Genomic DNA, 12,897 nt, shown 5'->3' on the forward strand with positions numbered 1-12,897 from the left:
TTGTAGGAAATACCCCGAGCGAGCTCTCAATGTTATAGGAAATTATTCCTCACGAGTCCCAATATTTGTAGGATACGTTCCCGAACGCGTTTTGATTGTAGAATTCTTTCGGAACTAGGACATTAGCTCACTAATAACACTTCCGCTGTGATATAATATTAAATACACTTGTACTGATCTCTAAATGCTCGCTCGCTGATCACACGCCAAAGTATGGCACAAAAGTCTTTCATCTAAATCTCGCACCAAAACGTCTCGCACACAAGTCTGGCCCAAAAATGTCTTGCACCAAATGTATCGCACCAAATGTCTCTCACCCACGCATTCCCACTTGCTTTTAAAACACACCCCATTCGCTCTGTCTTTCTTACACTTGCACCCTTCTCACTCGCACCTTTCGTCCATAGCCAAAATTCACGCAATCACGTACACAGTTTTCTCACGGTCCAGTCGCTCAGTTCCAGACACTCTTCCTCGCATTCTTTCAGCCACTCAAGATTTTCCAAACGCAGTCACACTATTTCCCAAATATAGTGGTGCCGGTCCGTCGCAATATGGACAACATTGTTAATTTCATATAGCTAATAGAGAAGAACTCTTCATAACACCATTAAAATACTCTGTGTTACAGCGTTTCACGTTTACGAATTTCGTTTAAAATTCCCATTTGGATATAATGGTCCAACTTGTATTAATCTTTAAATAAGGATGTGTCTCTCATAGACCTATATATAAAATATTGTGAATTTTAGAACCAGTGAAATCTTCGTTATATATTTCGTTTATTTTAAAAGAAGACTAAATGATATATTTTCAGTTTCGAGATATTTAAAGGTTTGTCATTGAATAAATTAAAAAATATTTAGTCTTGAAAAGCTAGAATTTATTATGATTGTGCAATGTTGTGTGTAACTTATAAGGAAACATGATTTTTGATACTTAAAATGTCTTGGACTATTTTCCACATTAATGGCACTTATAGTTAATACTACTGCTATGTAGAAATATATAAATATGAAAAAACAAATATAGTAGATTTTTTAATTAGTTATAGACGAGGATATTAAACATTAATCGGTAATTTTTAGACTTCTACACTTAACACTAAAACTACCGAGCATTTAATATGATTAATATATAATCCTTATAAAAATTATAACATTAGAATGTTTTCAGTTTTTTCAGACATTTAGTACATTCAAGTGAAACCATTTATTTCCAAGATCATTTCGAATATTCAATGCTTTTAAGGTATCACTAATTGCGAAAAAAATAATCGAAACCAGCCATTTTGACTAGTACGGTTCCAGCGTTAAACGGTAAATTCGCGTTCATACTTAACCCCTTGTCCTATAATTTGTTTCTTAATAGTGCTCGACATAACTACTTTACCGTTAATAATTTATTAGTAAAAAAAAAATTCTCATGTTTATTTTATGTCTATGTTTGCTCCAAATGGTAGCGATTGATAATAGAAAATTAATATTTAATTTGGATTTAAAAAAATAAATAACACTTAGATTTGTCAAATTCAGTTTAAAATTTTCGTCACAAGTCTAACACGATATCGTAGGTCAAGGGGTTAAAGGTTAAGTTGGTCCTCTGATTGTATCAGTGTCTTACGGAAAATGTCATTGTCAGACTTATTTTTCGACGATATTTTAACCGCGTTTTAGGGAGTTCTGCTATAACTGTTAGCTCAGCGAAGATCGTCGGTTTTTGAATGAAGTAAAGAGAAGTTGGGTCGTTAAACCCGCGCGCTGTGCCGCGCTCAGTCATCATAAACAGTTATTCCGCGGAATAAAGTACTTCTCTTTTAACTGCGCCTCCTCGATGCGCTACTGACAATGAGGCCAAGTGGAAAGGGTAGGCAATCACTTTTCGACCCCCTTCCAGATTGGTACATCTCTTGGCTCGATTCCAGTGGCTCGTTCCAAAAGTGAATCACATTGCATCCGAAAAATACGTCGCCCGGTACGAATGGAGAAAACTGGAGCTAGATGTTACGCCTACCTTTGCGACAAATGTAGTCGCCAGGTGAGAACAGGACGGGCCGCAGTCTCAGCACTAGTTCGCACAGGAAGCCAGCCTCCGTGTTCTGGAAAATCTCGACTCGCCTCAGCGTATCCAGATGCACGTTTATCGCTATCTCAGCTTTCAGTTTGTCTGGAACGTAGCGAGGACAAAGACGCTCGTGGATTGCAGGTGTTTATATGAATTGAAATAATTAAAAATGTTATAAGAAAAATAGAATCATGATAGGAAACAACTTTTCTTAGAAATAATGGAAACTACACTTTGGATATTTCATATGTTTTCTGGTATCGTGTGTGTTCTACCCAATTTTGCAGTTTATAACTTCTTATAAGTACATAGGAATGATTGAATACAATAATAAGAATATTGAATTTAACCCTTTAGGTCTTAAATAAAAACTTTCAGGAAAAATGTATTTATTGTCACAGTATATGTTAACTAACTTTTCATTTTTAACAAAAATAAATATCTTTATAAGGAATTCTATTCTAACTGTCAAAAGAAAAGAAGGCAATTGCAATATCGATTTTATAGTGGTGGCTCCGCGACCAGTCCATTCGCATTTTATTGATATTGAATTATATAGTTCCAAGGCAATGACACCGGGAACTAAAGGGTTAAGTATATTTTGTATTTTTATATGTATATTTCAGATTTATGTTACAAGTGTATGTAAGTTTACAGTCTACTTATTAAAACAAAAGTTTCTCGAAATTGTTTCGTGTCAAAATATTGTTCCTGAGAATGAAAAGAAAATATCGATCGACTTGAATGACTTTAAATTTCAGAATTGTTATTAGGACTCTCAATCTCGATTCCAATTATTTATTAATGTATAATCTATTGCGCCCTTGTAATATGTCAGATATGCTGACAGATGAGCATTTAAACCCTTGACCTATGGTTTTCTTCTTAACTATGGTCGATACAACCACTTTATCGTTACTAATTTATTAGGAAACGAATAAATTTTGATGCTTATTCTATGTCTACGTTTACTCCAAAGCTTAACGATTGATAATAAAGAAATAGTATTTAATTTATATTCCAAACGAATGAATAACACTTTGGTTTCTCAAATTCAGTTAAAAATTTTCGTCATGAGACTGACACGATATCGTAGGTGAAGGGGTTAAATTCACTTCTCAGAATCAGTATATCCCGGTCCGAACAGATTATGAGGAACTTTCAGAAATGCAGTCACAGCTTCATTCATCGCATTAGTATTAAAGAATTTTTAAAATAATATCTTTTTGAATCCTTGTTGAGTTTTATAATAAATTATATTGTGCCGCCAAAATTTTTTCTTCTTTCTTTGGCCCGTTCCTAAAAAAGTTTCTCCTTCTGCTCTAAACCACTGTTTATCAGTGTGTTTCATGTTACATAATTTTGAATAATTATGATATGGTAATTGAAAGTAGTTTTAGGATAGTTTCATAAAGTATTTGTCTAAGTTACGTTGACATGATATCGACTAACAATCTTTACCTAACAAAATCTCGTGTATCTGACAGCGACCGTCAAAATATTGATAGAAACTTTGGACAACTTTACCTGGAAGGCAACTGACAGCTTTTTCCTCGTCCGAACATTTCTGTGTTAACCAGAGGTAGTCGAACCACTTAATAACCTTCACTTGTAAATGCTTTGGCACTCTTCTCATCCTCATGTACGTTTTCACGCCATCCAACTTTGCTGCAATAAAGAAAAATTTGTTCCTATGAGATACAAGTTGCTGTGAGAAAATTTGTAAATAATGATGGAACTGATCATTTGTGTATAACGATGTTGATGTTTCATAAAAATTCTATCGTTTACGAGAAACATCACCGTTTTATGCATCGCTTGTTATTTATGTAGCAAAAATAAAAAGGAAAGATTATTATTTATTTGGTATCACATTTACATCATACTATTATCTAATTATTTACGTTAACGAACATTTTAATTCAATATCAGTTATTTCATAAGTTTAATAATTATTTTCTTGTCATTTGGAAGTTCCAGTCATCAGTGACTGTCGTGGCAGTCAGCGTGCTAAATCTAATATTCCATCTTATATCTAATTTTATAGGTATGTTATATTAGTACTAATTGTAATAATGTTATATTATATTAGTTAGTTATTAGAAATGATATTAAAAATAAGTTTTCGAGATTATTTCAACTTTATTCAAGAAACTTTAGTGATTTAGTGAATAGATTATTTAAAAACGTGTATGTTAAATATCTCAAAAGATGAATTAAAATTCTAAACTCCTTTCTCAACAGTAATACTGTGTTTTTGTGTTGTCACTAAAAAGAATGGGAATTTGCAAATATAAGCGTATTAATCTTTATTTGATATTAAATCTTATTCGAGGATACGTTTCCGTTTAGTTTGGCGAATGTGTATATGATGAAAGTATTTTACGTATGCAAGTAAACAAAATATGTTTACTCTGCAATACATATGAATCGTTGTATTTGCTATGAAATATAATTCTGAATATGTATTGCTTTTTGAATTATTCATCTCTCCCGTTGAACATTTTGTTTTTATTATTGCAATTGGGAAAGAAATATGACTTGCTCCAGTTGCATGAATTATTATGTATATCAAATAGATTTACTATCCGCACTTTTGTTTGTTATTTTGATAAACGACCTCGTAGATTACCTTTAACAAAAATTTATGTAAATTTATAAGTAGATTTATCACTGACGACTTTCCCAGTCAATGTCACAGAAACGTATTTCTTGCAGGTCTAAAACTTTCGATTGATCCTTCGGAAAGTCTGAAGATTTCAAAGGATCCTGAACCTATTTTTGGTAAATGAGAAACCGTCAAGTTTTTGTAATACAGAAAGATGAATACGCCTGTGGAAACGTTCCTCGCCGACGCATCATAATCGGCCACGGAATTCATTTTCTGATTTCCCAGTGGAACCCCGATGAGGTTCTAACTATTCTGTCAAAAATTACTTCTCTATTGACGAAAATATTTTAATTAAAATTTCATCAGAGTAATTCTTTCGGACAGTTGATTATCATTTATTTGATCCGAGTTGCCAGAGTTCGTGGTAACCAAACTTTAAAAATAATAAAACGAATGAAATTTTGGAAACGGTTACACTGGGTTATATGGGGCACACGATAACAGTTTTAGATAAGAATTTATTATTTTATGTTTTAATCATGAATTATTCTTCTGATCGGTTATAATATTAACGTTATTCGAATTATGTGTTCGATATGTTTATTGTAACGAAAATAGTTTTTTTATAATTGAAATATATGTAGCACAAATAAAATAAATTGATGAAGAAAGTTAATAAGTAGATATATTTGAAATTATTTAATGTTTAAATAACGAATATGTAAAAAATTTAATTTGAAGTAAATTAAAGAAATTTTTATTATACAATTGTTTGCTTGATGGATATCGAATTTCATGTAGATCGCCATCGAACAAAAAATGCATCAATAACAATTGTATGAAAACTGGTTTAACAGTCATTTAATTTTTAAAATTTATTTGTAAATTAAAATGTATTATAATACATTAAAAATGTTATAGAAATACCTTTAATTTCATTTAAAAATCAAATAACAAATACCTAGAGCGCAAATAAAGTAGGACATATTAAAATAACTTATTTTTAATATACATTATTATCTAAATAACATTGTTTAGCAATAATACATACATAGTATGACATAAATTTTCTATGTAATTAACACTAAAATTACCGAACGTTTCAAATTGACCTATTTCAGAAGTTTTATTTTGCAAGTATTTAAATTATGAAAGCGTTTCTGCGAGAGATTTTAAATTAGATTTGTGTATTTGTACAGATACAAGACTAGGAGACCCTTCGAATCCCATGAAACGTATTGTTTTAACTTTTATAAGGAATTTGAAATAAGTCGCTCCAATTGCTCAGTAGTTTTAGAATGAACTACTTCTCAAATGAAAATTCAATTTGACTAACTATTCGAATGGAACTCTATTTCAATAACGTTCAATCCTTTATTCCATAATAATAGACAGTCTGCGATTCGCGAAATATTATAAGAAAGCCAGCATTGAAAGTTTTATAAAAATTTATGCAGTAGTTTGCTGCATTATCGTATGTTAACAATCAAACTCGCAAAGTCTGCCTCCGTAAAGCATTATAATATAGGTTTGAGCTTCAATCGAGAATAATAGAGTCAAACACTTTAAAATCGAGAAATACTCGACGGAATGTCGTTGTCTGTAGATCGATCGGCGGTTACTCGGATGTCTATATCCATCGATTTATAAGATGCTCGAAGCGATTCGAGTCGTAAAAGAACCCGTACACGCGCTCCATGTCGAACGTCCTACCAATCACCCGTTCCGCTTTCTTTCTATTACAGTCTCTCGGTTTAGAAGGATGAATGAGTCGAGTGGTGCGAATTCTAGGGCTGTCACTAGCATCTCAACTCCTCTCTAACTATCCATTACGTCGACAACACGCGTCGCTTCGCCAATGAACTAAAAATAGTTGGATCTGCTGACGTCATTGATCTGTTGTTCTTGGATTAAACTATTTTAAGTTAATTGATAAGAATACGAAAGTAGATTGACTTCTCGAAAAAATAATGACTAACCCTTGGAGTATTGTGTCTAGACAGTTTAGACTCATATTTTTGAGAATTCCGTCAAGGAAAGAATGTAAATTGAATATAAGTAATCAATAGTATAATAATAAAAGAAAAGTAAATTATAATACAGAATAAAAAATATAGTAATAAATGTTATATATGTAAAAAGTATGGTATATATGTATGTAATGCACAAAACACGCTTAGTCTGTTAAATAAGTAATAAGTAACGTAGAGGAATTATGTAAATAAGAAAATAACCAGAAAAGAATGTGTATGGATTAAATATTATATATATATATATATATATATATATATATATATATATATATATATACTGTATGTGTCTTCTTTACTTTATCAATTGTTATATAAAAATTCGAAACAACTTTGTTATTATTAAATAAATCAATGAAATTAGTTATAGAGGTCATTTAAAAGCTAAAACTTATGTCTATTGGTTGGAACGGAATAATTGTAACAAAATTTGAAAGATGATTGTCTTAATGGTATTTATTTTGACATTTATGAAAGCTAGTAGTCGTTAAGTGTTCCTTTGGACAATGAACATTGTGACACAACTGGAATTTCTATTATTTTGGAGTTCTCTAGTCTACTCATGCTGAATTTCCATCGAAAGTTCTGTAACATTGAGACCACCTCCGGATAATTTTACAATGTTGAGGACCACAACTTCTACCCAGGTATTGAAATTGTTGTCTACATATTTCGTGAATATCAATCGAATTGTTGGAATATCAAATCGTATAGAACGATAAATTTGCAACGCGAACTGGATACATGAAAATCATAAAATATTTTGTTAAAATATAATTGAACAATATAATTAAATACTGTTTTAAAAGTTTAAAGGGTACTAACAAATAAAAATTGTTCACGATATTAATTCAACTGTACATGATTACATTTCTGTAAATGATGATATTTTTTTGTCAATTAAAATTTTATTAAACGTTAGGCTGTATACATAGTGTAAAAAAATAATGTGGCACAAATGAAATTGCCGAACATTGGCACCGAATTGAGAACACCTGATTGTCTCGAAAAATAGGAGTGAAATGAAGAAATATATTAGACAAATTTGACAGTGTGTGAACCGATACATATTACTGTTTTAAATGTTTGACTGTAAGATGACCTTGAAACGCCTTTCAAAGGTCATAGTAAAATTCTTAAATGTAACCTTACAATTTATATTCCATGTTTTTGTAGATAGAATTCAAATGTTTTCAAACAATTAGAAATTAATTTTTTTGGATAAGCCATTATCAAGATGTAAGCAGCCAAAGTTTACCGTTGGCTGGCAGTGATGGTTCCCGACGATAGTGCGACTGTTATGAGTTGCCAAACCGATTATATAAAGGATATTTTTTATTGGTCAACTCGTGGATTCACAGTTGAGAACGCACTCATTACACTAGTTACAACGATGGACATTCGTACGTTGCTTTACTCTTCTGTTCTGTCCTTATAGACATTTATAGGTGTTTCAATTGCTCCAACACATCTCAAAGTAAAGACACTACGGAGAAACTGTCGAAACTGAGGCGTCATTGTTGCTTAATCATGTGTTATACTATTCTGTACCCATAATGTGTAAGCCGCACTATCCGTCGAGTATTATCACTACCGACGAATCCTCAACTTTGGATGCTTATATCTTGGTAATGGTTTATGAGAAAAGTTAACTTCTCATGGTTTTAAAACGTTTGAATGTTAATTAAAAAAATATGGAATATAAGCATAATGTAAACAATGTAAATGAAATAAATAATTTAAGAACTTCAATATGTTTTTGTAGAATGTTTCACGGTCATTTTAAGGTTAAATATATACAATCGTGATATGTATCAGTTTGCACCCAGTAACATTTGTTTAACATATTTCTTCATACCGCTCCTATTTTTCGTGGTAATCAGGTGTTCTTTTTAATTGTTTGTTAACTTAAAGCCTATTTTCAATTGGAGTACCGTTAAGATTTCCAGACATGTTTACTAAAGTTTTTTACTGAGTTCAGTGAGTTTTATTCGCCATTTCATTTGTGTATCATAATCTTTGAACACCCTGTATATAAGATATAATTAAGTATATTATTTTGTTAATGTTAACCATCTAACTATAAACTATTATATAGAGAAAATATATATTATGTGATAATCAGTCAGGTTCATATACTAAAAAGGATTACCAAAAAATAATTTACTTATAATAATGCTACTTTTTTATTCTTTGTCTTTTTTACTGACTCATCGTACACTTCAACCCTTATTTAATGTTCGAACTGCGGTCGTCGGTGGCTCAGTCGAATGTTACATGAAAAGCCAGATAAATAGATTTTAATAACTAATATACTTTTCAAATAAATTAAAATTTTTTGGTTTCATAACGTTGCTTTAATATCTGAGATCATTAGTAACGTTTTACATTTAACAACCTACAGTTTTATATATAATTTTATAAGAATTAGTCAGTTTATATTAATATAATAAAACTGATATGAATAAGTTTCTATAAGTTATTATTAAAATTCAGTAGTGTAGCCATACTAATGAATAGCTTTATACCCTTTGTCTCTTGGTCGTATTTTCTACATTCCAATATAACGTAATACAGACAACCCTCGCATAACATGGTACTTTTATAACACAGTTTCACTCTAAGTTTGAGAATTAGAGGAATCCCCGTATAACACTTAGTTTTTAAGAGCAACATCCGAAATTAGGGAAAATCGCGTACAACACGGAAATAAGAGCTTTCAAGTGCACAAGATGCATCATTGGAAATTTTTCTTTTGAGTGTGTATGTCGTATCAGATTTGCCTGCAGAATTTAAAAATTTATTGCAATTTGATATTCTATTTTCTTCGCAGAGTATTAAGTACACTTGACAACTTCGTGTTTTTATTTTTGCTACATTATACATACATTAATATTTTGCGGATGCGTATTATTAAACCTTTTCTAGAAATTGTAATTATGTTTTTCTACTTTTTCGAACCCATATAACTCTCTTTTTGCACTAGTCCTTTGCTTCGTATAACGTGGATCCGCATAGTACGGCATTTTTTAGGAACGTTACAATCGTGTTATATGGAGGTTACCTGTATATAACATTCCTAAGTAATAAGACGTAGAAGACATCATAGATTAGAAAATGTTACAAATCCCACGTTAGAAGTTGAGTTTGCCAAGTAGCTACATTGATTTACTTCTTGAGTGGACGAGCCACAATGGGCTTTTGTTAATTCGTTAAACGAATGGCCTTTTTTGGCATGATCTCACGTCGTATCGCTGAATTATTCATGCTGCGTTTTCTTTTGGGTTGCCTTAGACCGGCTACCACCCCGCATAGTGGAGCTTCTCGTTAAGATGTTTACGTCGTGAATACAAACGCGCCCGGAGAGAAATAAACGCAATCATCGAATACGAGGTTGAATGCGCTGGAAAGGAGTATAATCAACGTGCACTCGTCCCTTTCTCTCTTATATAAATCACAAAGCTTTCACGCTTCGTCGTTTTGAACGTAAGTCCGTTCCACTGCGAAATGTCATCTGCACCCATTATACTAATTGTCGGAGCGTATTAGTTTAATTTTTGCGTGAACCTTGCATTCTAAAGATATAGAACAGAAGGAGATATTTTACATTTGAAGTATCTTTTACTATATTAACCCCACATCACTAAATTATAGTCTTTTTGTTGATATACGAATATTTTTCGACATCATATCAAAATTACAATAAGAATATAAACTTTTCTACTTTTTTCGAAATTAATGATATAAAAGATGATAAATAAATTAATATTATGTTTTGCCTTATTACACATTCATAAAGAAGTGATTAACGCAATTAATATTTTCAGGAGAAATATTATAAGTTACGCTTTCGTAGCTTTTTAAAAAACTGTTATTTGTAAGAATATTTAAGTAAATGGAAAATCAATGTCCGATGATTAATCATACACGTATGATAAAAAACGCTTCATTTCTATTTTACAGATATCTGAAACGCATTAATATGAGAAATTGCTCTAGTGGCACTGTGCCAGAATTCCATTTATCCATATTGTCAAGTAAGGGTTGGAATTGACTACTTTAATTTATGAATCATGCTCCGATAAAAAGTAAAATAAATTACATTTTCAGTCAAAGATAAGAAAAAAGTATTCTGCAGGTGTTACTTTAAAACCTCCATCGTAAGTCGTTTTTGCCTGAATTCAGCTCTGCATAATATAAATTTATATAAAGGTTTCTTATTAAATATTTTTGTAGCATAAATTATACTATCCCTCATGTCAAATATATTTTTGTCAAATTTTTATATAGTTGCACAGTAATTAATTTTTGTTTTTTTTAATAAATCGACAAAAAAAAATAATGAAATTAATGAAAAATTGATAATAAATTAATTTATAATTTGTATATAAAATTACATACAATTGTAACGTATACAGATATTTATTATAACATTTTACACATAATCCTTTTCATTATTAATGGTATGTTACCAATACTATGTTTTCCTCTTTTGTTAATCCAAATAGAAAAAAACGCGCAAAGGAAGAAACAGGAAGAGGAAATTTGATTTGGAAAAGCAGGAAGCTATATGTACAAACAAAAATACGGTAATGCTTAATCGTGTCAACGACTCATGAGACCTCGGTAATTAATTCGAACTGGCTTGACTTATAGTTTTATAATACCTGGGTTTCTTTAAACTGCAATATAAAAAAGAGCGAACGAGTACAACGGACAGAGGAAAAATGGTCGAGGTTAAAAACCGCGAAATTCATTTAGCGAAAGGACGATGAAAGACCCTGGAATTTAAAGTATAAATGCTCATAACCGCGTTATTTCTTACGTACGCAGCTTGGATTGCGTTGCACAGACTTCATTTCAGTATTGTTATGAAAAACGAATGAATTAAACTGTAAGGGTTGCGTTGAACAATTTCAAACAACGATTGTATTGTTTTACCTTCTCGTAAGAAGATAATTTTTAACCTCCATTTTTAATCATAAGCTATTAAAATGTAAATTTTCATTTACTTCTTACGTGTTTATTTTTCTTTTTGTACAGATTTCGAAGTTAGCATGAAATTGCTTTAAAGCTTATTGAAAATATTTTTTTCTTTATATAACATTTTTTTACTCACTTCCCAATAAATTATTTTAACTGCCGTATGCGACAGATCGGTCATGGTAGGCTGCTATGTGCAGTACTACTGTGATTGATCGACACCATCTTTCGATTTCTTTGTTTTATAGATGAAACTTCTGATTGAATTCATATTTATAAAGAAATTATGCCTCGAAGTGAAAATAAACAAACACGAGTTTAGCTCTAAAAATTGTCCTCCTTTATTTCAACAGATATGAAAAATCTATTACCGATAAATGTAAAGATCAAATATAGAATTTATCATTTAAGTTAATTAAAGGAATAATGTATATATGAATAAGTTACCAATATATTCAACTTGTTTATCGAAATAAATAGTTTTTTTTTAAAAACAACCAGAAAACATTACTTATTTTGTATTCTAATGAAATTTTTCGATTTTTTGCACGTGCTATCAATTCCATAATTCTAAAATGATATCTGATTCAACTAATTGTAGAAGTAGAGCATATCTTAATATTTCATCATCATTTCTTGAAATGTTATTAAGCCAGTACAAATTGCATATATTTAAAAGTTTTCTAAATACCACTTAGTAGCCAATTGGATTAATGACAAAACAAATTAATAAACAAAATTAGGAAACAAACATCTAGGCAATCTGTTTACAAAAAAAAAATAAAAAGTTAGAATCATCTCAAATAGAGTTGCCGAGCATGTAACAATTCGTACGAGGAGAATTTCCGGAATTAACAGTTATCCAGTTAATTCGATACTCTTGACAGAGTAACCACACGACTTTCCTCCAATAACCATTCCTTGCAGGAAGTCGGCTCTTCACTCCTTAATGTAGGCAGCTTCTAAAGGAATTGCATACTAACTTGGATTTACTAGGTTGGATGTATCGTTTACATTTGTATTCTTACGCAAAACGATTCAAGACTATCAAGGAAGAAATCTCATTCAGCTCAACAGAAATTCGGAAATTATTTCCATCTCATTTCAGTTTAAGTCTTGGTTATATACTGATATTAGAATAAGTTTGGGATGTATCGATCACATTTGTATAAAGTTTCAAGCGTAACTTATAATTTAATTACAGTTTAG

At 31.0% G+C, this 12,897-nt stretch overlaps 1 protein-coding gene across 10 annotated transcripts in view; it reads right to left on the reverse strand.

Annotated features, from left to right (window-relative positions):
• The window catches only part of LOC116426438 (cyclic nucleotide-gated channel alpha-3), a 295,515-nt gene that overhangs the window by 32,457 nt on the left and 250,161 nt on the right, over positions 1–12,897 (reverse strand). For all 10 annotated transcript variants that reach the window (XM_076369709.1, XM_076369712.1, XM_076369708.1 and 7 more), the window contains 2 exons: positions 3,592–3,732; positions 2,014–2,166 (listed from right to left, as the gene is read on the reverse strand). In XM_076369709.1, the coding sequence (XP_076225824.1) occupies positions 2,014–2,166; positions 3,592–3,732 (294 nt within the window). The remainder of the gene's footprint in view (positions 1–2,013; positions 2,167–3,591; positions 3,733–12,897) is intronic.

This window comes from Nomia melanderi, chromosome 8, assembly GCF_051020985.1.
Source record: "Nomia melanderi isolate GNS246 chromosome 8, iyNomMela1, whole genome shotgun sequence".
NCBI classification, from domain to species: domain Eukaryota; kingdom Metazoa; phylum Arthropoda; class Insecta; order Hymenoptera; family Halictidae; genus Nomia; species Nomia melanderi.